At 40.0% G+C, this 25,604-nt stretch overlaps 1 protein-coding gene across 1 annotated transcript in view; it reads right to left on the bottom strand.

The window, feature by feature from the left end:
• The window catches only part of POLQ (DNA polymerase theta), a 53,037-nt gene that overhangs the window by 17,453 nt on the left and 9,980 nt on the right, over nt 1-25,604 (bottom strand). Inside the window, exons 5-19 of the mRNA XM_071433256.1 lie at nt 25,196-25,304; nt 22,348-22,567; nt 20,358-20,502; nt 20,123-20,269; nt 18,221-18,433; nt 14,333-14,475; nt 12,874-13,078; nt 12,183-12,325; nt 9,625-9,818; nt 9,180-9,304; nt 7,425-7,668; nt 3,583-6,635; nt 2,477-2,620; nt 1,676-1,872; nt 6-246 (exon numbers count right to left, since the gene is read on the bottom strand). Of these exons, the coding sequence (XP_071289357.1) occupies nt 6-246; nt 1,676-1,872; nt 2,477-2,620; nt 3,583-6,635; nt 7,425-7,668; nt 9,180-9,304; nt 9,625-9,818; nt 12,183-12,325; nt 12,874-13,078; nt 14,333-14,475; nt 18,221-18,433; nt 20,123-20,269; nt 20,358-20,502; nt 22,348-22,567; nt 25,196-25,304 (5,523 nt within the window). The remainder of the gene's footprint in view (nt 1-5; nt 247-1,675; nt 1,873-2,476; nt 2,621-3,582; nt 6,636-7,424; nt 7,669-9,179; nt 9,305-9,624; nt 9,819-12,182; nt 12,326-12,873; nt 13,079-14,332; nt 14,476-18,220; nt 18,434-20,122; nt 20,270-20,357; nt 20,503-22,347; nt 22,568-25,195; nt 25,305-25,604) is intronic.

Genomic DNA, 25,604 nt, shown 5'->3' with positions numbered 1-25,604 from the left:
TTTACCTGTCAGATCTTCCTTCTGTAGCTCCTTGTGGAGCTGATCCATGACATTGAAGACAAGCACAGACTCTATGGCTGCTCTGTACCGCCCAGACTGGTCAGTGCTGGCACTCAGCCCCAGGCTCTGCACCCCTTGGCCCGTGCCCACTCCTTCCAGGAGGGGCAGCTCACTGGGGAGAAAATTGGTCACCATGCTGTGAAGGGTATGTTCCTTGGAGCCAGAATCCAGCAGCCAGCATGCAACCTTAAAAAGGGAGACCTCCATGAGACTTTTTTTTACCTTTTAGTCATAATAAAATGCAAATATTTAGCCAGGGGTTAATTCAAGGTTATAGTGGATACTATTTTTCTTCATTTGGCAGGTAAACTGCAATAATTTGTTGGGTCATTTCAGTAAAATCCTTCAGGAGGGCCTAGGTCACTGAAGAGCTTAATTCTTGAGTGAGAATGAAAAGTTATTTCTTTCTAAAAGAAAAGTTATTTCTGTACTTTTGAAAACTTTATCCTCTGTCAAATAAACACATCTTGAAATGTCTTTTCACTTATTAAAATTTGACTCAAAGGGAATAAATATGAAAATCAGGATCAAAACATGTTTAATCTGAAAAATTACTTTCTGGAGATCAGAACTTGCTATTGATCTAGAATATTAGCCAAGCTGAGCTCTCCTATCTTTTGCAGAACAGGACTAATGCCAAGAATTCTGCATGGGATATTTTACTCCTGATAGAGCTTAAACTCCTGTCTTCAAAGCAAATTAATTTATATGTACATTTCGATTTCTTGTGTCAAAACAGGATGAAGCACAGATTTCTACATTGCCTCTGCCATGCAAGCAGAAGTAAAAACTCATATGTATAGATATGGGGTTGGGGAGGGATGTATATATTCATTGTGTCACTAAAATGAACCAACATGAGTATGACTATTACATAGGACCATGAAGGGAAAGATGTTTTTACTGCTCTTCAATTTCATCCTAAAACTATGTCTTGGTATGAAAAAATCTATGTTTGTCCTTGTGTTGAACACCTTAGCTACTTTCCTGCAGAGCTGAGTACTGCAATGAAGCTGTTCAGCCCATATGCAAAGCGAGCTTTAAAAATCAACAGCATTTTCTGTGCACCCAGAGCTTTTTGTAACATGACCAACAAGATGCTTTTACCTCAAGCCAATGTTTCATGTGAATTACAACTGGTACCCAAACCTTTTGAAATTCTATGTAAACTTTGTTTTGTTCTGAGAAAACAGGGGTAGCAAAGTGGTCTGTATGCATAGTGGGTAAATCTTTTGCTTATAGAGTCTTCTGCTCTCAGAAGGAATAACCTGACCAGAAGCACTTGTGACACTACAGTGCCAGGGTTCTTACTGCAACAAAACAAAAGTTAAGTCATGTCCACTGGGACTGGGGAAAGATTTATCTTCATGGTATGAAATACCTTACTTGGAAATGTGCTAACCTCTGAAACTCTTTGTTTCTCCTGCAGGCACCAAGAACAAAGCAAATGTCTCCTCAAAATACTTTTCTAGATTGCCCACTGAAAGAAAATTTCACCAAGCTTCCTGACAGATTCATACTGAAATAACAGAAGTACCAAAAGGCACTCCTGTCTTTCCACTCTTGTGTTTAAACTAGTAGCTTCACCCAAGAGAAATGTCTTAATCCTGCAAACCTTTGGGTCCTCAAAACTTCCTTCCAAGGAGATGCCACAAGCCATCAGCAGAGTTTTGTAGTGCTGGATGAAGTCATACATGATAAGTGAGCGCTCCTTCTTGGTCTTCTTCTGCAGGTACAGCTGCAGATGGTTCAGTCTCTCTGTCACAGGTAGGCTTTGGTCCAAAGGTGGGGGTGCCAAACTCAGACTGATTTCTAAGGCAGGAAATACAAGGAAAAATCATCTTTTAACTCATTACATAGTAAAAACAGCAAGAGAAAAATTTTCAATACAACCACCTAAAGCACAAAAGCTTCAGTTGAACTGAACAAACAATACATCTGTAACACTATTACATGTTTTATCAAACCAGACTAGGCTCCCAAAAGCAATATGCTGTGTCTGTACTAACAAACAAAGGATAGCCAGGAATCAAACCCTAGTCACAAGGTCACTTAGCACAGATTGGGCTATGATCAGCATTTGAGTGCTAGATGTGTTCTGGAGAGCAACAAAAGGAAGAGATAGAAAGGAAAAAGCAAGTTAGACAAAGAGAACTTGGGAGTGAGCAAATGTTTTAGCCATATGCATGCTCACAGTCCAGGGTCTGAGCCAATTAGCTGCCCTTATTACACAGTGCTATAGATGTATCCACAGCAACCTGTCCAAGGGTGTTTAACACCTAAGGCTGCTCAATTACTCCACCACACAACTGAGCTGGGGTCGGGACAATCAGCACTTCCAAGAACCTTATCTGCAGAAGGAACTTTCTTTAGATGCAGTGTCAAATAACCCAGCAGAGCCTGTCTGCTCACTTACCACTCTGGTCTTGGATCTGCTGCAAAGAGATATAGTAGGCATCTTTTCCACCCCAACACACTGCCAGTCCAACTACCAAGATGTCTTCGCATCCTTGGACAGGAAATCCTTCATCCTTAACTTGTGTCCGCTGAGGAGAACTCACTAAAGAAATAATTTGAAGTTACTATTATCAAATAGCATCCATAAATAAAGAAGATTTGGGATCCTGAAAATGCAAACATGTAGAGTTGAGCCTAAGATTGAATATTATCATGTTTTGTAAAGCAAAGGAGCTGCATGTGAGTAGAGGATGGAGAGTTAGTGTCAAGCATTTCCTTGATAAGCCTCTGGTGATAGTAATGAAGTGTTAGCAGCTAGTTGGTATGTGAGAGCATCTGAATATTCTTCTGTGACTGCCTCTGAACCAAGGTTACATATTTTCAAATATTTTCAAAATGTAAACTTGGTTCAATATAAGCACATGCAAAATTCAGATCAGTCTCTGGGTTGTTTCAATATTGCTTCTTTTTTTCCCCCACAGAAGTACTCATATGCTGCAGTTTGCTGCTGCTTTTTAAACATATTCTTCCTTTAAAATGACAAGATTAAGCAGTTAGATTCTTGCTGTCACATCACCATAACAACAACAGCAATATTTCTTAACTATCAAAATAGATTTTTGACAGGCAAATATGAAATGCTTTTTAGACTGAAAGGAAGGAACACACTTCTATCTCAACTCTTGAAGAGGTTGCTAGAAAAGGCCAGAATTTGGAAGGAATGCTTTATGGGTGGTTTAATCTGAACAGGAGGAAAACCTTATTTACTTTGAGGGTGAGAGAACACTGGAGCAGATTGCCCAGAGGTTGTGGAATCTCCTTCCCTAGGGCTATTCAAAAGCTGCCTGAATGTGATCCTGTGCACCCTGCTCTACGTGATCCAGCTATAGCAGGGGGATTGGACTGGATAATCTCCAGAGGACCCTTCCAACCCCAAACACTCCATGATTCTGTTATATCAGTGATTTTCTTCCTTTTTTGCCTATCCTTTCCTTCTCTAGGCTGCTTTAAGCTGCAGATACCACATGCTGTTCACAAAATAATGCACTGGAACAGGAAACTGACCTTTTTTGAATTTGCCACCAATCGTTGATTTGGGAGACAAAAGGCACTTTGTTCTTTCACATGCCACTGAGATGGAGAATCTGCTTTTCTCCTTCCATTCTGCAACAAAAGTCTGGAAAAGTGCTCTGTCGCTTGCTACATCAATAATAGTGAAACTTTCAGCACTTAAGGGAACAAATGGAAAAACATCCTGAGATAGCTGCAGTGAAAAGCCTTGGTCTACAATGGAATTATCTTTTATCTCATCTGCCTCCGCTGGATCTAGACACTCAAGATTGTCCTGGAATGTTTTTACCTGCTGCTCTGCATTGCCCTCACTATCCTGCTGTAGCTGAACTGTCCGCCCTTCCTTCTTGCAGGTGACTTGTCCCTTTTTTGCAGATGGGAGAGAAACAGAACATTTTGGAAAAAGCTCTTTGGGAGGTGTTGGAGGAATAAACCCATTATTACTATCTGCTGCAGGACAGGATGTTCTGTTGCTTCCCTCAAGCTGAAGTGTTATGCCATGTGTTTCCTGAAGATCCAAGTTTTCCATTTTGTTTTCTTTAATCTTGAAAGAGCTTTTTAAATCCTGGCAAGTGGACAAAGGCTTTTGCTCACAACAGTCAGATTCAAAAACTGGATCTGGCTCTTGACTAACAATAGGAACAACTAACTCTCCTTTCAAACTGGAACTTGCTGAAGCTGTTTCAATGCCTGAGAGGCTAGGCCATTTGTCCAACACATCCTGCAACCCTGGGCTTAGTTCAAATGAGCATTCAGTCCACACCACTGGATGGGGGTTCTTCTCAAAAGCTTGGTGGCTTCTCTGGAGCTTTTCACCTTGATCTCCTACTAAATCCTTTGGTCTGGGGTCACTGTTACAAATGGCCGAGCTTCTTAATCCTGACTGACCTTGAAATGTAGAAGGAATGTCTTTCAGAAAAGATGGGGAATTTCCATGGTCTAAAACTTCTGCTATTACATCTGAGGAAGCTAGAGACACATTGTTACACTGTGCAGGATTCTCATGTTCTTTCTGATTGTCACTGACATCAAATTTATTCTCAACAGGCCCTGGATTCTGCAAAACACCATCTGGAGGAAGCAAAGCCACAGGGTCCTTTCCATCAGCTTCCATGATGTGAACAGCTGAAAGGTCACTGACATTACTGAAGCTCTCATCAAACAGCAAGTTATCGCTGATATTTAGGCTTGTTTCAGGGACAGGATGGCATTCTACTTGTACAATGTGTTCCCTACATTGAGAGCTTGCTTTATTCAGGTCTTTAGATACACCCTCCCCTTCCACTGAATTTTGGGTCTGGTAATCTTGTAGAAAACTGTGTAGCTGTGAGTCAGTCATTGAGAAATCGCTCTCTTTAAGGCAAGGTGCAGGTTCTATTTTCTTCACTACAGGGTGTAAATTAAGGCCTCCAGATTCCAAAACTTTATTACTACAGTGCTGAGTTGTGTTTTTTGTAATGTCATTTGTTGTGATAAGACTTGGGAAGCTCAGTTTCCTAACTGTTGCAGCCAGCCTTTTATCAGTATCATTCTCAGTCCATAAACTGCTTCGTTTTTCTGATATTTCCTGCTGTGGTATTGCTGCCAGCTCTGAACCTTGTATCCCCTGCTGTCCTGTGATTCCAGCTGCTCCCTCCTGTTTTATTATCATCTCAGTTTGAGTATCCAACTGGATGCTGTCTTCAAAGTCTCTAGAGTCAGAAAACAGATGAGAGGCTGGATCATTCTGAACACCATCTGCATTGCAAACACCTCTGTATTTTACTAAAGACCCTTTCAGAAAATCTTTAGGATGACTGTTGCCATTCTGCATGGTTCCAGCTTGCAACAATATTCCATTGGGCTTTTCATTCCCATTTTTGCCAGCATTCTGAATCTGAATATTGCAGGTTTTCTCTTCACCAGGACAAAAATTCTTATCAATCCTTGCCTCAGCACAGCTCACATCTGTTTGAGTTTTATTCCTTTTATTCTGCTTAACATCAGTTTTGTCAGTTCTTTGTGTCCTAGCACTACCAGGTATCCCTCTACTTCCTACAATACTGTGTGTCTCCACACTGGTGTGTGGAGTACCCTTCAGCATAACAGGTGCCTGAAAACCTGCTCTCCCCTTAGGCATACCTTCATTAGTGGTGCTAGGCTCTGTAAATAATCCTTCCATTTTATCTTTCTTCCCAATCTTAATGCTCCCCATCTGTACAGAACTTGAGACTTTATGAGTTACAGAATCTGTTTCCATAAATTCCTTATTATTTTGGTTTGAAACAGAATTATCTGTAGAGATGGTGGTGTGGGAAACAGGCAGCTTTTGTATATCTATGCTAGGCTTATTTGAATCTTCAAGAAGTGACCTCTGCAGTTTTGAAGAGGTATTTTTGTTCCTAGTCCGATTTAAATGTGTATCTGTGCTTTTAATCAATCTAGAAGCTGAAGAATCTGGTCTCAATGTTGGTGTTTTTCCGTGTTCAGTAAGGTGCTCTGGGACTTCTGTTCTGGAATTCATCTTGGTTTTGACCAGAGAAATATCTTCTATGTTTTCATTTCCTCTGCACACATTTGGCCGTTTTCTAGCACTGTACACAAGATCACCCTTGCCTTCCCCTGCTCGAGCCTGTTTCCTGCCCAGGACTTCACTCTCAAATACAGAGCTTTCTGTGCTACTGCTCAGTCGCCTTTTACATCCCTTTTTAATATTTGATAAGTTTCCAGTCTGAGAGCCAAGGCCATTACAGTGTTGAACTCTGCAGCCTTTTTTGTTTAACACCCTTGAAGACTCAGCAGACTCCTCTCCATCTGATCTATGCAGTCTGTCTTCCAGTTCTGACTCACTGCTGATCACAGAGGATGTATCAGTCTCGAGAAAAGACTCTGGGTTCCACTGCACCCCCAGCAGTGCCAAATCCTGCTGCAGAAGTCTCCTGGCTTCCTCCACAATGACAGAGGCTGCTTCTCTTTCAGTGAAGCCCTTCATTCCAGCCATCCAGATGCTGCGCACGGCCCGGCGCTCCTCTGCTGCCTCTTCATCCTCATCCACAGCCCTACGAACACTGTGGGGAAGGTAACAGGCACATGTAAACATCCATGCAGCATGCAACAAACACAAGGAGCTGGAACTCTTCTCTTCTGCTCCCATGTCAACTCTTTTCACAGCTTCCTTTACAGAAGCACTCTACCTAAAATATAATGCACTTGATGGGAAATAACTTAATTGGAAATAACTATTTCTAAATATGAAAAGATGTTGATGAAAGATATTGCTGGCTGCGTATCCCAAAAGCATTTCCAGATTTCTGTGTTCTAACATACCCCAGACAAGTCCCAATTCCCTGCCAGGGCAGGTCTCAATGAATCACCCTCTATGTACTGTTTCCAAATTAAGAAAACTTCAAAAGCATGAACCAGACAAGTATCATGGCACAGTCCAACAAGTACTTGATCAAGGAAACTTGTTACTGCACTAATATATAAATCACAAGAGAATCCCAAAAGATAATCAGTAAAAAAATCGTTGAACATATGGTGAAGCTGCCTTTTAGAGGCAGCAAAAACTCCCCAGAAAGCACTGACAATTTACCCAGGACTAAACAGTGCATTGAAAAGAAGAATAAGTAGAAAATTTCAGTGTCAAAAACTTATTCTGTAAATACAAGGTTCTTCCATTAATTTCAGAAAAATCATGGAATGATTCTGATTAGTCGGAGACATCTACAAGTTATTTCTAACTTAATATTTGACACAAAGTTCCAAAGGGTTGCCACATTTTATTGCAGGTTTCATCTTGTAACCCTTCACCTTACAAAGTCCTTTACTTGACTTCAGACTTAGTGATTTCTCACCTTTTAAACGGTACTGAGCTCTTCAGAGCAGCTGCCACCTCATCAGGACTGGCTTTAGCGAGGTCAGCCACGGTGACAAAGCCAGCGCTGTAAAGTGTCCTGGCACGCTGGGCATTGAGCAGAGACACCCGCACCAGGTCACACAGCTCCCTCTGCACCCCAAAAGTGAGCCTGCTCTGGAACTGAGACAGCAACATCTCCATGTTGTGCCAGCCCAGTCGATTACAGAAAACTGTTATCATTCCTGGAACACAAAAGTTACATTAATGTCTGAACTCCAGCTCCAGTTCTACTAAGCTGGATTCACACTCCACCTCCCAATCTGATTCAGCACTCACTTTACATTTCTCACCTTCCATTACTTACAAAAACTAACTCGTGTTTATCACAACTATGAGTAGGAGCTAGTCTTGCAGAACTCAATCTGCAATTAAGTAGTTAATCAGTGAGGCAGAAATTCTGAATGACACTGTTTTTTTTTCAAAGATGCTAATATTTGAAGCACATGCATGTCCTGAAACAGGAGTCCTATGAAAGAATCATACAGGGAAAAAAAAGGCAAAGGAAAAAGTAGCGATGAAAGTCATTAAGGGAAGCCATAGATCTCTGATGAAACCCAGCACTGACATCCATAAAAGTAGACCTTGGCCTGCAGGATTTCAGTTCTGAGGGCATCATAGGAGGTAGCAAATCCTATGATACAGGTTACAACTGCAGTCCCCAGTGCATGGGAGAAGGAAAAGAGCACAGAAAAGACAGTTTCTTATTCACAGATTGCATCTACAGACAATGAAAACCACTGAAAGACATGGCATTCCTCACTAATTTTACAGTGATTATAGAATACAATTTTTATCATATCTCTTAACTCTATGTCATATCACTAGTTCATTTTACTTCCCAGATTACTCCTGTGAAAACTATTAACACTGGAAATACAGAATTATGAAACTGCTACAAAGTTATTTATACTAAAAAGTTTTTTTAAAAAAGTTATTTATACTACCAGAATTAAATTAAACTACTCTGCATCAGTTGGCGTGACCTTTTCATTTTGGGGCTTTGACTCATGCTGCAGCCCACACAGAGGGTTTCGCAAGTCGAGCTAAAACTGTCTTAAAAACTGAAAACCCACTTATGGAGTAATGAAGGATTTAGGCAACAGAAAAAAAATATCTTGGTCACTGGTGGGCTGTTACTTCTACTCCCACACAGCCTTCTTAGGGAAGTTAAAGGTAGCAGCTGCTTGACCTCCTGTGAGCTGCTGATAAATGACCCAGAAGCCACTCACTCTGTTCTGACAACTGTAACCTTATACCGCCCGGCCAATTAATTTTGCATTCAGAAGAAAGCCATGTCCCATCTTAGAGGCTCCAAACTTTACTCAATGCTGAAAGGTATTCTTTCCTCGTAGAGCAAAGCTTTAGAAGGGACTTGCACTAATTCCATACTTAGTATTGAACCAGCTACATTCCTGCACTGCACACACAGCTGACTTCCACAGAGCTCAGCATGCTGCACACTGCTTGATTCCCCTCAGCTGCCCCCCTTCCCACTGCACACTCTGTGGTTCCACAGCAGGGGCAAACACAGGTTAAGCTATAAATCCATAAGTGGTTACACAAGGCTGTTTGCTGTCAGTACCACACTGTGGCTATCTTTGCCCCAAATCTGGAAGGACAAAAAAAAAAAAACCAAAAAACAAAAAAACAGACTAGCCTAAGACTCCTGGGGTATTTTGCTCAGACAACTTGCCTGCATAAGTGGCAGCAGATTGCTGCAAGGACTGAAGCTGGCCACGACTACAGCCATATTTCTTGGTCATATCTTGTAAAGGAACCTCGCTGATTAAATCCAGAAGGGCAAGGCTGGTGAAAAACCTGTTGACAAAGTACAAGAAGAAATAAAATTGTCATCTGGGGCACATTACTGTACATGCCAAAATGTGCTGTGATACATAGGACAGAACAGTTCTACACTATAGCACACAAAAGAAACAGAGAGGATGGCTTCCAAAAACATCAGCACAAACATCTTGTGCCACCAGTGTTCTCAGACCACAGCAGACCAGGTCCAGGTTCTCTGACCTATCAGCTCACTCAGAAAAAGAGCAAGTTCCTGAAAACAGACACAGAGCCTGTGCATTACAAATGTTATAGCCTCTGATCTCTGCACTTTCACACCCACATTCTGTGGCTACCTTTTGTGGATGGCCATTTGTCTGTGCTGTTTCTCTGTTTTAGCAGTGATTTTGCCCTTTACAGAGCGAGCTAGAAAGCCTTCTTCAACCCCCACCAGCTCAGCCACACGTTTCATTGAGGCAGGCAGCTTCTCCCATAGGCAGAAGAACTGGTACCAATCAATGGTGGTCCACTCCTCATACACTGGGGTGACCTAAAGAAAATAACACAATGCAAAAAACTGTTTTAGCGAAATAAACAGAACTAAATAGAGATTTTAATAAACAAAACTACAGCCTAGGGAATGTGATTAGAGCATCCTACGCACGACGTAAAGGCACTGAGTCACAGGCGTGGACCATGAAGAAAGTAAAAGCTCTTCTAATCCAGTTTCTGTAATACTTGTACTGATGAGATCTGACTCATATGGTACTCCAATGATTAAACAATTTAAAATCTTTGTCAGATTATTCTTTAAATCCAAGCCACTAAAGTATTTTTAAGCTGTCTCTTCAATGTCCTTTAAGAAAACAACATTTTATTCTTTTTTAACATAATTTACAGACATCTATCAACTTTTTAAAACCACGAGTAATCACACTAACCACTCCCACAGCCTCTGATAAAGCAGGAAGGACACAGAACTTGCCAGAACTTGCTGAAGCTTTCATTCACCTGGACTACAAAAAAATCTCCACTTTTATTAACACTAACAAAAAGCCCTCCAGAACTTTTTTTTAATGTTTTTTAGACATAAAATCAATTCTGTTAATGTTTAGTCAGCACAGAGTCAGTTCCTCTATGAGAAGACAAAATGTCTTCATACCTTTATCGATATAAAGCAAGATTAATTATTTTGAAAGAACTAAGAGTTGCTTGGCACAAATGTTAAGTGGCACAGAATACTAGATGCCTATGTGGTTGTAAATCATCCATGCTTCTTCATCTGCCGAGAAGAACAAAAGTTACTAAGATGGGGGTTTATCTTTTCTTGTTTATTGGGCTTTTGTTGTGATTTGTTTTTTGTCTTTAAAGAAAATTATTTTCCTGTCTAGCAAATCCTTATTTGTTTTAATCAACTTTCCTAAAATACAAGGGCTTTGAATTCAGTCTCATATTTGTACATGTAAAAGATGCAAGGGTAAAAGAATTTAAAAGTATTTTAGTAAATAAACTCCCTGTAGCTCATAGGGAACACATGAAGAACAATACTTAAAAAAACTAAAAAAGCAACAAAATGAAATAAACCTTTGGCCTTGAAAATGAACAGACTTGCAAGAAAGTGTTTTAGAGTAGCTTAACAGAAGAGAATCTCAAGAACATTTTGTTCAACAGTGTATGATTTAAAATAACCTTAGACAAGATGCTGCAATTAAAAAGTACAGCATAAAAACATTATGCCATTGCTGCCTCTACCCCAGAACAGGAACAAATGTCACCCTTTTTTTTCTGCTTTGGACATGCAAACAGGGAAAAAATTCACTGGTGCATAACACAAAGGAGTTCATTTTATCTGGCAGAAATAGAACAAAATATAATGTGGTCCTCTAAAACAGAGATATGAGTACATATGGGACAGCAGTAGATGCAAAAAAAACCAGCTGTTTTAGCCCATAAGTGGGTTATCGAATTCACCAAGCAGAGACAGGTACGCTCAGATTCCTGCCTGCCCCTGCCTTCCAGCTCAACAAGCTTTGTAACTGCAAGCACATTCCTCTTGAAGTGAACTTTCTTATCAGACAAGACTCCCAAGCTCTGCCTTTGATATATCATCCAGGTAAAGAGAATACACCTTACTCCTAAAGAAGGCTAAAGCTGACTGACAGATTTCAGCTGATGCTTGCATGACGGGCCTCTGGCAGCCATGAATCCCAAGTAGCTCACTGCAAATCCATCTGGTTTCTTCAATAATCTTCACAAGTTCATGGCTTCCTCTCCCAGGGTCTTAAATAGCAGTGCTTAGCTTTTCAGGTCTATGTGCTCATAAATCTTGACACACTCTGGGACACTTTTCCCTTATAAGATTTATCACACTCCTTCCTTTAGCTCTGGCAGCATCACCAGGCAAGTAAATTAAATCAGGGATGAATTTCACTGTAACTGAATCAAAGAAAGGCTCATCCATAGAAAGGAAGTGGTCTGGGTCTCTGAGGCTTTTTGGAAGCAAAATAGATACTAAAAGCCCAACATCTTTCTGTGCCTCCAAAAGTAATATGAAATTAAGCCTGCTGATCCCAAACATACATAAAAAAAACCAATTTGTTTTATCAATTTCAAGTGCCTCAGAAAATCTACAATTATTTTATGCTCAAAAGTTATTAAGTTCTGAAATCTTAGTAAGTCAAGGGTGACAAGAAGGGGTTAAATGGCACACAGCACCTGTCTGCACAATAGACACTATGGTAACACACTCATTCTGAAGAACCTTCCATTTAGAAACTTTTCTTCATGAAGGATAAGCTAAGCAAAGCACAGAAAAACCCAAACCTGTGTTCATGGAGCTGCCAAGAACTTCGCATTGTGCTGTCTCCCCTTAGTTTTGGTAGTGGAAAATACAAGACACAGAATAGGAACCTACCAAATAGACAATATGCAGATCATTCTCCAGAACAAAACTTTTCATAGCTCGCTGCAGGTCAGCAAAGATTTCCATGGCTTCAATTGGTGAAAGAGAAGAGGAAAGAGTAGCTGAGCCAAGATGTGTTGGGTGATAAACCTTTGCTGTTAAAAAAAAATATATATATTACATAGAGAAACATTTACGTGCAAGTTTATAATAATTTTCAGGTTGTGCTGCATTTGAGAGATTTCTAACTTTTCACAGCTGCTTTTTCAATAAGAAATAGTGTATGTCTCTATTCTAAAGACAGAAAAATGGAAACAATAACAGGTTTAGCCTTGCCTATGTCTAAACTAGCCTTTTTCTCTTTAGAAAGACAAAAATCACAGTCTGCAGTTAATATGCACCAATCCTGTGGGAAAGGTTTGCTTTGTTTAAATATTTTGGGAATTTTTAGACTAAGATGCATCAGTCTTAGAGGTGATGTGCAAGTGATATGCAGGTGATGTGATGTGCCTTCCAAGAACATGTGCATGCAAAATATGATAAAAGAGGTGTAAAGATACCTTCCAGAAAGATAGAAAATTCTTGAAACACAATTCTTTAAAATACAATAAAAATGCAGAGAAGTCCTTACTGTTAATTTACATTGAACATCTACTCAGTTAGCAAATCAAAACTGCAATCACTGGGAGAACACCAGCTTTACCTTTCACATCATTGCCAGAGTCCATAACCTGAATGAATTCATTTTCCAGCAGCCACGCCACACAAGCCTCGATAGGTCCAGCCTGTGCTTTGTCTTGTTCTTTCCCATTTTCCCACTCTCTTTCCTTCAAGCTGGATGCAAGCAGAGTGCAAGAGGCATAGGTCTGCACATCCTCTGGAGTGTTGGCTACTCCCCCCACTATGATCTGTTGAAGAAAAATACCTGCTCATATTGCCAGAGATGCAGCAGGACAGAACGCTAGATCAGAGAATCAAAGAGAGTGATCCATCATCTCAGTTTTAAAGAACCATTTTCCCAGAGAGGGGAATATGAGGCAAAGCAACAGGTAACTTTTAAAAATGTTCTTGGCAAGAAGTCAGTCATCTTGGGCAGAAGTAAGAGAACTAAGCTATGGAAAAGAATGATTAACAAAATCTTATTTTGAAAGTGAACATACACATAGCAGCAATTTAGATTTGAGACTAGCCTGAGGCATTTTTCTTAGCCAACACTGTGAAATATTAAAGTATGTTAGAACACAAACTGCAATTTTGTGAATACAAAAAGCCAACCATGAAAGTGAAGTTCTTGTAAGGCTATTCAGCATACTGAAGATTTCTCTTAATAAATATGAATGCTATACCTCACCATTGTTTTCCTGATTGAGAGCGATTTTGTTCACCTTGGGTTTTGGTTTTGCCTTAAAGGAACCCCCTTCTTTTAGATAGCTCTTACGCAGAAAAAAACATTTAGAAATTCCATTGGTCTGCTAAAATTCAAAATCTGTGGAAGTACAACTCAGTTCTAAGCATCACAAAAGCTTTCAAAAGACAGTAAAAGTACAGCAAACAGATTCTGTTTAAAGAATCTTGTATCTAATCCAAGTTCAAGCCCAAAAGCAGCTTTGGAAAAGGACATAAGCTCACCGACGTGAAATGAAATCCTTTTAGTCTTATAGGAACCCTACAGAGGAGGGAGCAAATTGGGTGCCACCCCTGTTTGCTCATCCAAAATGTATTCCCAAAATTTCAATCATTCCTGTGCAGAAGAGGTAGGTAAGTTAAGGGGGTAAATAAGAGACCCTATAAGGTTCCACAAATGTCATTATGGCCCAATTCAGTCTACAAAGCCTCTAGGATCAGTAATTTACAAACATCCTCCAGTTAACAGTGTCGGGTCACACCTGAAGTTTAAGAATCACACTTAGTTCTGCCTGCTGCTCGAGTACATCTAGACACAATAGCAAAGCTCCTTTGCGTGTCCCACTCTGCAGCAAGCAGAGAAACATCCTAGACAGAATGCTGAATACTGAAGCAAGCTGGCAGAGCCAAATAAATGACTGGCTTGACAAAGGAGGAAACACATGAAAAAGAAGTGCACAGAAAACATTTGGTGGTGTCACAGAAGAAACCACCCTGCAAGGGTCCAAGCACAATTCTAATCCCCGAGTGTCCCATACCTCAAGTATTGCTCTTTTCATGCTAGAAGCAACACCTTCCCCTTCTCTTCTAAGCAAACAGCTGCAAACAGGCTTGAGAGATCCCTGAAGTAGAGCAGCACCTTTTGATCTCTCCGAGGGCTTGCAGACTAAAATGCTCTCACCTATTGGAGAAGAAAAACAAAACAAATACAAAACCAATTACTTTAGTACTGCATCTTAGCACTAAAACAGCTGCACACAGCTCACCAAGGACATATTATTGGAATGGAAAACTGTAAGTATTTTCAAAAAAGTTAAGTAACAAAAGAAGAGAAAAAATGTGCAACCTTAAACAGAGCATATGAATTGCTATGTAAGAACTGCTAGTACATCAGAACTAAGGCAGAGCCAGCTTCAAAGTTACATTAGGCTAGTCTAGGTCTTGCCAAGTTATCCACAGCCTCTCTGTTCATCTGCTTTGCTGCTGAATCACTCTTGCTTCTTGTTCTGGAGTTGACTGGAACTATAATATACAGTGGCATTAATTTGACTTTTTTCGTTACATTAATAAACTGAAAAAATTTTCAAAAGGAATAAGAAAACATAAAAGCTGCACAGTATTTTGACAGTTTGTATTAAGTCAACCAGCTTTCATTTCCAGAAATAACTAATTCAGAAATCCAAAATTACCAATCTAAGTAACTATGCATCCTCTAAACTATCATATACGCATTTACATACACATACACCTGCATGGTTTCCACTGAAAGTACATCTCAATATATCCTACCTTAAAATTCTCTATCAGAAATTGTTCAGTTAATCTCCAACTACTGAAACTCTGTGGGAGACAAAAACCATCCCAGAGTCACAAAAGAAAAATGAAAATAATGGGTAAATTCCTTTAATGAGATCATAATACTGAGGCAAGGGGGTTAGAAACTAAAAGGTGATTGATTAAGGACAGCTGTTTAATCATGTGTATTGTTTAACTTTTGCTGTGCTTGCGAAGACAAAATGAGAAAATGCAAGGATATTTTGATAAGGAACTGTGTCCCAAAGCAGGAGGGAAAGAGTACCAGACTTGCAAGGCTGTTGAGATAAGCAAGGCTCCTTGGACCCCCAGAAAAGCTTAGACCAGCCTTGTGATTTGAACTGCCACCAAGAGAGCAGGGAGCACGCACAAGGAGACAAGGAGAGAAGTCCACCCTGAGGAAGTCGTTGGAAAGCTTGTCTGCTTCCTCCCACACAACCACCAGATGACCACCAGAGCACTGCACTTATTATTAATCATAATGCCAAGCAGGGCTGGGCAGGGCTAGGAAATGAATATGCATGGTGAACTGCAAAACCTGATGCACATGTAACCTCTCAGGCAATAAAGAGAGGGTGAAGTTCTTCAGAAAGCACATGCATCTTTGGAGGAGTTATCCCTGCTGAATAAATACACACCTACTTCACAACTTTTACAGGTTGTGGAGTTTTTCCACGTATCAGTACAGCTTAACCATGGAAAACACAGTGGTCACATAAAGGATATCTTTTCCACAAAGCTATTAGGGAGAAACTGGATCACTGAAGACCTTAGCTAGTTGCAAGCTTTGTCAACTGGTACAGGACAAATGAATTATGGGTAGGACATGTTTGCCTTTGACTAAGAGAAGAACACTAGTTTTGGATTAGCTATACATTAAATATCATGACAGATTTATGATAACTTGTTAAGATTTAAATGCATGTCGTCTGGACACTGCTAATTTTGGTAGTGGGTATCTGAGTATGATCCTAGGAATGTTAACTTAGGATAAAACTGTAGCTGTGGAAATGCTACAGTAATTTGCAAATCCAGAGGTAATGAAAACACAGCTGCACTTAAATTTAATGAACAGAATAAATAAATGCAGTGTAGGCAAGTAACGAAATACAGCTTAAACATAATTACATAAATTAACTACAGAATGAAATGATGTTCAGAGGATGTGTCTTTGATTTTTTTAATCCTGCCAGGTGAAAATGTTGATATCAGTTGATCATGTACTTTTGACAGAACTGGAGAGTAGGTAAGATAAACTGCCTGTAAAGCAGTTTGGTGAAAGAAAAGCTTATTTTTATTTTAGCAATAAAGAACATCTATTCATTTTGTATTTGGGTTCTGATGTGACCTGAAATTTCCTCTGAAAACTTCCCTTTGACTCTTTCAGAGTGATGTACCTAAAAGAAAATCTAACAGAAGATGGGTATCCACTTAGCTCTACATTATCTGACAGTTTTACAAGACTTGGGGGATATTCTTTCCCAAGATGCCACTGATAATTCAAAGCTAATAATTGCAATCTAGTAAACAATAAATTTTTAAAAAAGGAACTGAGCTGTTCCAATATCCATTATTGAACATTTCAGGTACTAGGGGAAGTCCAGGTTAGCATCAGACTAGACAAACTCTGGATATCTAGGCATAAAACTCCATTAAAACCTACAAAGGCCCTACTAAATTCTAGATTTTGTTCAGCTTTACCTATTTCTCTTGGGAAAACTGTAGTTTTGATGAATACTAGAAGAAACACATTTCACTCTCCAAAATTATATTTTTAAGTTTCTATCAAATCAAGAAAAATAAATTAAAAAACCAAAATGTAAGACAATCTAAAACTATAATGTTGGGAGAGGAGGAGGAATTCAAACCACCAGCATTTATCTTTTGTCTGTCAGCTAAATTTCATATCCACATAAGGAACTTTATCCAGCTGAAGTTGCTGTCCTCCAGTCTCCCTACTCCGTGACAGAGTAGCAGCTGGCAACATAGCTTTATGTTCTCATCCAAAAGACTCTGTGGAGTGGAAAAAAATGGTACATTCATGAAGCTCATCAGCATAAAATCAACTGCTTACACATCAGAACTGTCACATCAGAACTGTCAAAAAGGGTACTAATTATTGTAACTTGAAGGAGAAAAAGAAGAAACTTCAAGGAATAATGTAATTTTACACCTGCCTGCTACAGTCAAATGAGAAAGTCTGGAAAATTTCAAAATCCAGCCTGCAGCTGCCCTTTCCTTGAACGCACAGGGAGAGCTCACAGAGATATAGGTCGCAAAATGCTCTGTTGCTATGCTACTCAGGCAAAAATAGAAAGCTAAATGTAAGAACAGTCTGCTTACATAGGGCTCCAGCAACCACCAATCAAACAATCAGGAGGGCAAATCCCACTTCCCGCATCTGTTGAACTTCTTCTTTTCTACTGTGTTTATACCTGCATAATGTGGCTTTTTGCAATCATCCACAAAGATAAATTTTCATTGCAAATTAAAATAACAGTCAGGATTTTTTTGTTGAACATCTATCAGTGCCACTGTATGCAAGAAGGTACCATATTACCTGTGAACTACTGATCATATTTCCTTGTCTGTCTCATTACTACTTTCAAGATCCATAAAATTGATGGTTAAGTTTAATAAATCCAAATCATAATTTCAGACAACAGAAGTTTGTTAAATTAGGGTTGTAGACTTGACTTTGTAGACATGCATTTCTTACATTTTAGGCCCATCCAATGAGAGCTTACTGCAAATTTTCTCACTAAAACTCTAAACACTTTAGTCAACTGACCATGGATCACAGAATTAAGGCAAATGAACAACACAGCCTTAGAAGCTAACAAGAATTCAAAGGCAAAAATAGCCTGTTCCTGAAGTAACTGACATATGAATACCAAAGTCAGCCTCAGGCAGTGAAAACAATCCCCTGGGAATTACAACTTTTACTCCATTAATACCAAACAAATTAATACCAAACAAACTCATCTTGATTAACCTAATCATACAGCACACCGAAGGAATTCATCATGATTAGTCGCTAATTGCGAAGTACCGCCCTGGATTTAATCAGGTTAACACTGCTCCGACAGAATGCCAATAAAGGCTCTGCTCACCCTCTGTGTCCACCCCTTTCCTGCCAGCCCTTCCAGCCATCTGCTTGTAGGTGAGGATGTCCAGCAGCCTGCCCCCGAAGGTAGGTGTGCGGATGATGACGCGGCGCGCGGGCAGGTTCACTCCCGACGACAGCGTGGAGGTGGCGGCCAGCACGCGGATCAGGCCCTGCCGGAAGGCTCCCTCAATGATGTCCCGCTCGTCAAATGTCAGGCCTGGGGAGACGTGGCTTTTAGTGACCCTTGTGATGGTGAGACTGAATGTTAGAGCTGAAAATACTGCTGTCCAGCAAGGGAAGAGCAGACTTAATGAACATTCACCAGGCAGCGTTAGGAACCAGACTTGCAGCACTACTTTAGTTAACTTCTGACCGGTAAGTGAAGAGAAATTTCACCATTAAGTTTTTATTATTCAACTGACAGTGATATATTAGCTTTTCTAAGATGACAAGATGAACTACTTACTCCTTAGTAGTACTTACTTACTACTTATTATATTTACAAGCACTGCAAGTAAATATATAAAGAAATAAAATAAAAAAATGAGAAAACAGGGAAATAGGATTTACTCATCTGCCATCCTGACCCTGGATTCCATCTTCATTATTTCCATTACACATCTAGTATGTATCTTTCTACATTACCTTCAGGCTTCAGGCCAATTTTATAAGAAATACAGATTCTGTAAGCATTTGGAGTTATTCCTCCTACATAATCAATGCCATAGCTACTGTTTTCTCTCCCAGTCAGTCTTTTCTCTCAGTGAATCAATGGGTGACATGCTCTATTACCTACCTAAGTAAGAAATAAAAAATCCAAGCAGAAGTGTTCACAACACATGCTCCTTTCATTTTTATTTTTATTGTTATACTGCCTCTATTCACTCATTTATTTCAATATTAAGCTGAGGAAAATTGCTCTGAAATACTCTGGCAGCTTTAGGAAAAACTTGAAAATCCTGGAGCTGCAAATCAGTTAAGTTTTCTGCCATTTCACAAAGAAAGGACCAGGCAAGTTGTATTCTAGAAGTTGCTGTTATCCAACTGTCCTGCTTTAGGGCAAATTTGGGAGAAAACCTCCAAAAGGGGGGCCCTCCAGAAAGCAAACCCACACAGCCCCTCCCCCTAACTGGTTTGGGAAGGATTCCTCAGAGAGAAGTGGAAAGAACCTGTTTATTTAACAGGCAAAACACCCCCCAGCACACAAAATGAACCATACCAGATGACACCACTCTTTCACCGCTCTGAAAAAGATGACAAATTCAGAAAGTCTCTCCTGTTATCAGTCCCTCCAGTGCTGGGAATGGCTGCTGCAGGCCACAGAGTGAAAATTCTCAATGTTTCCCAGGTCCCAGTCCGGAGCAGGCTCAAGTAGTTCCAAGAAAAGGGAAAGAAAGACAGTCCAGGGAAAAATTTGGACTGCCTAGCTAAACTAACTAACAAGCAAAAGCAAAAGCAAAAGCAAAAGCATAGCAGGAGCAAAAGCAAAAGCAAGAGCAAAAAGTGAAAGCTGCACTATGGACTGCCCTGTCTGCATCCTGCCAACTGTGGGGGAGTGAGCAGGCTGAAAACAAAACAAAACTTCGCTTTTCAGAGCCAGTCTTGAAGGCACAGAACATAACATCCAGCACAAACAGAACAGCTGACTGGGGATACAAGTATCATAAAGTCACCCTAGGACACCAACACAACATAGAGAAGATGCAGCAAAACAATTTGTGAATTAAAGTCTTCAGCCCCAAAAACGAATTTCAAATTTGCCTGTTACTGTGGGATTCTTAAAGCTTATTTAATCATAATCTACAGAATGCTTTAAAAAGCAACTGGTAAATTGCTGATACCTGCAAGGAAAAGAACCCATATGACTTAACCATTACTAATTCAAGACCAAGATATTCAGGAATACCTGCATGATGAAATGCAACTCCCCATGGCAAAGTACGCTGGAGCACAGAATCCAGGCCTGAAATCGAACGCTTTAACTGATCCAGGACCTCATCAATCCCTTCTCTGTTCACAACAACTGGGGCAAGGGCTGAGTTTTTTGCAGAACCTTGAGAAAGAAAGTATTTTTATAGTTCCGACTAAAATTAATTTTCTTTAAAGGCACTGTAGTCCTCTATTAAGTACTTTTCTCTTACTCTCAGTTTGTTGCAAACTGTAGAACTCCTTGGCAATGATGTCTGCCAGCTTCTCACACCAGTTCTTGGAGGGACAGAAGAGCAGGACTGAATGGCCACCACAAACAGTCTCATAACACAGGCTCACAATATGGTCTTCATCTCCCTGAATTGAGATAAAATATTTTCAGTGCACTCTCAGATTGAATGATGTCTGTAAATGCTGTCCTTCTTCTGTATCCCAGTAGGAACCTTCTACTTCCAGTCAGAAAGAGAAGCAATCAGAACACGGAGGACTGTTAGCTCAGTTTCTGTCTTGCTTTATGAAGTACAAGCATTAGTATGACTACATTGCTGAGGGCAGTTCTAGACCTACCCATGAATACATGTAATGCTTTTACATCTTGCTTTCAGAAATCTTTTTCTGAACGAAGGCCACACAGTGCACAAACAAATCACTGCAACCTCCACATCATGGCTAACAGCAGTGGGGAAGAGCCCCAAAGGAAAACCCCTCTACTTAAACTAGGGAACATTTTTTAACTTGGATGTCTGAACTAAAAGCCTGGCATGTAGCAGTCTAAGCATCCCCGGTAAGAGGCACTCAGCAAGCACTGCTGACCAAAGACTGCAGGTGTTCAGAGCATAGTGGAAGGCTTTTAGGGATACTTATATAGATGTTCATGCAAAAACCTGCTGTTTACAGCTTGCTTTTTTGGTTTTAAGATCTTAAGAGAGTCCCTGCAATTGATCTGTTATGCTTGCCTATGCCAGATTCTCTTGTAGCAAGCAGGCCAAAGGAGGAAGAGAAAAATGTAGGAATACAGCAAGAAATAAAAAGCACTAAAATGCAAATGAAAACAGGGGAGCAATGGCAGGAACTTTTCCACAAGGAATCAGCCGAATTCAGCTGAAGTGGTGAAGTTATCAAGTTCCCTTTTATTGGTCCAGGCTGAAGCACAGAAGTCTGAAGGTCCAGTGATAGATTTCAAGCCCAAGATCCCCCAATCTTATAAAATAAGGCAACTCCTTTAAACCATTGAGTCATAAGCCTAGTTTAGTTCTTTCTCTTGCTTAATTTAGTAACTATCCAAAGCAACTGTCTCAAAAATATCCAAATGCAACATCACCTTTTCAATATGATCACATAAAAACTACCAAATGCTCTAGTGAAAAACACTTCCTTTTGTTTCCAGGATACTTTTTTCTTTGCTGTGCCACCACACTACTGACAAGAGAATGTCTGTGCAAGAATGGAGTGCAAAACTTTCCAAAATATTGCTGCCATTCAGCCCATATCGCCCAACTACTACACTAATATTATACAGAGCAGTTAAATCAACTGGAGAGAGAATTTACCCTTCAAAGACTCCACAGGGAAGGACCTACAAGTAGAGAGCTCAAATTTCCCACTTGTACCCATTTGGTTCCTTGAAATCATCATAGTATGTTACCCCTAACTTTCCATATCCTTTTCAAGTGTGCAAAAGGACTAACTACTGAAAACAGATTCAGAAGAATTGGAATGGACATCTGCCTTCTAATCAGTGTCAGAATTAGATCATTTAGCAGTTTAACAAAAGCAGGTTCAATACCAGATTTTAATACCAATATTTTCTCCCAATTATGAATGCAAATTCCTTGGCCTAAGCAGGAAATACTTACCTACATTTATGAAAGGGAAGTATATTTCCAGACACAAGATAGAGTGGTGGGTAAAGGGAGAATCAAACTCTTTATACCTGTCAAGTACTCAGAAACAACATAACTGCAAAGTCAATTTTGTCTTCAAGTCAGATTCGAAAATCTTCAATACCTTCATGAGTCTGTATTTTGGGGTTTTTTTGTTTAAGGCAGGAGAAGACAAAAATACCAATTTTATTCTCAGTTTGAGCATGAAGTAAACAACAAAGTTGTGAATGTCATCTATTTTAAAATAAATAAAAAACATGCCAGGAGCTGTCTTTTTAACTTTAGCACTACCAAAGGCACTATCCCAAGGTTTTGTTACCTTCAGTTGCAGCTTGGGCTGGAATTCTCGCACTAAATTCATGGAGGAGTCATATATGTTGCTGCCAATTTTCACCCACTCCTTGAGGGGCACAGGGCGGAAATCTGTACAGTAGAGCTCTGCATCTAACCATGAGGCCAGGAGCCCCAGGTTAGGGAGGGTAGCACTCATGCCTACTATCTGTATCCCACCAAAACCAGGACTGGTGCTCTTTGTGTGTCTGGAAATAGTTAAAAGAAAATGAAAGTTAGTGACAACACAGGTTACTGTTCTGGAGAATGGAATTCAGAAAAAACAGTTCAATCTAATTCCTTCCAGCCTCTCAAGTCCAAAGCTAATTTTTCAACCTCTTGACAAAGAAAGAAGCCATATTAGAAAACAGGTCAGGTTATGCACTGATAATAAGCTAATTCAGCTTTTAATCAATTTGAACCTAAACCTCTACCTTCTTTAGGTAGCCAACAGCTATGAATTGACTGCATATTTGGGGAGACTGAAAACAAATACAAAGATCTAGTTCCTTGCCACTAACAAAAATATGGAAATAAAGGAATGGCTCAATCTCCACTGCAATCTTTCTAAGCTTAAATACCTTAATTAAAACACTTCTATTTGCTTCCATTTCAGGACAAATAATATTAGACTAATGTCTTCCTAGATATGGGAACCAAAGCCCCAAGAACAGCAAAGAAGCAAGTAGCTTCTGTTCCTAAAATGCTGAACAGCAGCTTTCACTAAAGACAGTGAGAAGTAATGGACTCCTAACAAACCTGACAACACAAACTGTTAATTTAGATACCCAAATTTAGATTCTAATTCAGGCTTTTACATCCACACAATAGGGTTTTTTATGCTTCTAAGCTTGTGTTTGAAAAGTACTCATTTGCATTGCACTGAGCCACAAATCAAGACTCTAAAAAATAAAAAGATCTAACAAATCACTGTGAACTCAGAAATAACCTGAATCTTCTTAGAGGACCCTGGTAATCCTGGCAAAGACAAGACAGAGAAAACAAGATTATCCAGAAGCTGAGTATAAAAGGCCAGTCACTGATGAGACAGAAATAAGGAAGTTGAAGAGAGGCAGGATCTCTGTTATCCAAGCTCTTTAAGCATTTGCTGGTACAGCTTCACCATCAAGGCTACAGATTTTTGTCCCTACAGGAACTCTGGACCTTTTCCTCCCTAAGGCAATTATTGACCTCCAAGGATTAAAAAAAGTTCTAGCTCTACAGCATATTATGTGACTAAGGAGGAGAAAAATCTGCTGCAGAATTTTGGCTGAGTCTGGAAAAGCCTTGTGGAGAAGCATGGACACCCACACAGGCAGTGGCCCTCTGAGAACATTTTCTTGCTGTGAAGACACAGCTTGTACTTCAATGGGATAGGCACTGATCATTCTGATAACTGGCCAGACTGGACAGTGTTTAAAGACTTTATATAAGTTCATTAAATAACAGAGGAGAAAAAAACCCAAAACACAGACTTAGAAGGACATTTGAGACAAAATGTGGTCTTCAGCTCCAGGAATCCAGTGGATTCCAAAATAAAATTAGCTGCCACTTCCTTCATGTCAGGAAGTGGTACAGGGTACCACTGTCACCTTGATCCTGACAGAGAGATAGAGAACCTGGGTCCCAGCATGCCTGCATGAAGGATGAAACAGTGTCGTCCCAGGAACATTCCTTGATGCACCTGTACTTTTTTCCTCCTGGCAAGTGTTTTCTCCTTCCTGCTTCCTCAATGCAAGGGAGTAAAGCAGAGGGTGAGCCTGCACCTGTGCTGCAGCTACCTGATAAACCTGATAAGAGAAAAGGAGTGGCAAAGTCACTCACACTGCTCTAAAGTGTAATAACTTCCAGGATTTATGGGGAGAAAGTGAGAAGTCAGATGTGATTAGACCAAGAACACTGCTGGCTCCTGGAAATCATGATGGGCAATACTGGGTGAAATGTCCAGTGGAGAGACAGTGTAGAAATGGCAGCTCCCCAGAACTAAACAGATGGTCTCTGCTTAGCCAGCACTGGTACAACACACAAGACAAGAAGCAGCAGAGAAAACTGACAAAATTTGACTTTTTGTGCTAAAGAAACAGTTGATTTTGACTCTTCTCTCAGCACCACCAATAAAGATTAAGAAGGTTACACCACCTCCTCCATTTCCTTTTTTCTGTGTTTGGGCACTATGGAGCAGCTGGACAGCTTGGTGCTGAGGATCTAGATACTTAATTCTTAAAAGTTTCTAGAGGTCTTCTCAAACATCTTATCTAGTCCCCTAAAGAGTCAAATCAATTCTGCTAAAGGCAAGAAAACATGCAACCACTAGGCTATCACATGTTATAAGCAAAAGCAGAGCTCACCCTGAGCAGGGCTAACCAAGCAGACTGCTGACATATCCTCTAAGCCTTCTGATCATTTCACCATGCACAAGTTAACAGCCTGCCCACTCTTCCATCACACCAGAGCATTCCAGTAGGATAATTACACCACTCCATGAAGCACTGAAAAATTAGGCAGGGCAAATCTGCTAGCAAAACTGTTTTTAAAAAATCCAAAGTTTAAAAAAAAAAAAGGTTAAAGAAGTAAATGAAAGCTTCAGCCTTATTTCTTTTCCTGAGAGGATAAATCCCATGGTAGCACACAAATTGAAAACCATGTGGAAAAGAGGGTTTAACTACAATGGCAGGTTCCTGAAAAGGGCTGTGATGAGATCTTAATAAACAAAATAGTCTAGGTCATCGCTCTCATAAAAACGTTGGAGCTAACCCAAGTTTCCATTCACACAGAGAATAAATATTTAGAGTCATCAATTATTTAGCAGTAAAAGACAAATATCTCAGTCTGCTCACCTTTTTGCTACCTTCTCTGTAACATATCTCACTTTGGTCAGGAGGAGTTCCAGCAGATATCCTCGATGAGAGTCTCCCAGCATGTGCAACTCGTCCACAACAATCACTCCTGATAAAGAAGAGCACTCAGGTCATTTCTGACAAACCTCCAAACTAAGAGCAAATAGCCTCAATCTTTTCCCATTCCACATGATGAACAGAAATTTAAATTCACAAATCCATCTATGCTTACCAACACCACGATTGGCTTCCTTCTGTCACTGAGAGAGACAAATCATGACTGATGTCATGAGGTTTTATACCCACCACAACCACACATAGACACAATCAGCTTTTAAAAAATAAAAATAAATCGGTTGAGTTGTTAGTCTAGACAGCACACAAAACAGTATTACAGCATCAATACTGT

Source organism: Agelaius tricolor, unplaced genomic scaffold (genome assembly GCF_023055355.1).
Source record: "Agelaius tricolor isolate 1412-34295 unplaced genomic scaffold, bAgeTri1.0.p SCAF_9, whole genome shotgun sequence".
NCBI classification, from domain to species: Eukaryota; Metazoa; Chordata; class Aves; order Passeriformes; family Icteridae; genus Agelaius; species Agelaius tricolor.
This window is presented reverse-complemented; position numbering and strand designations above follow the sequence as displayed.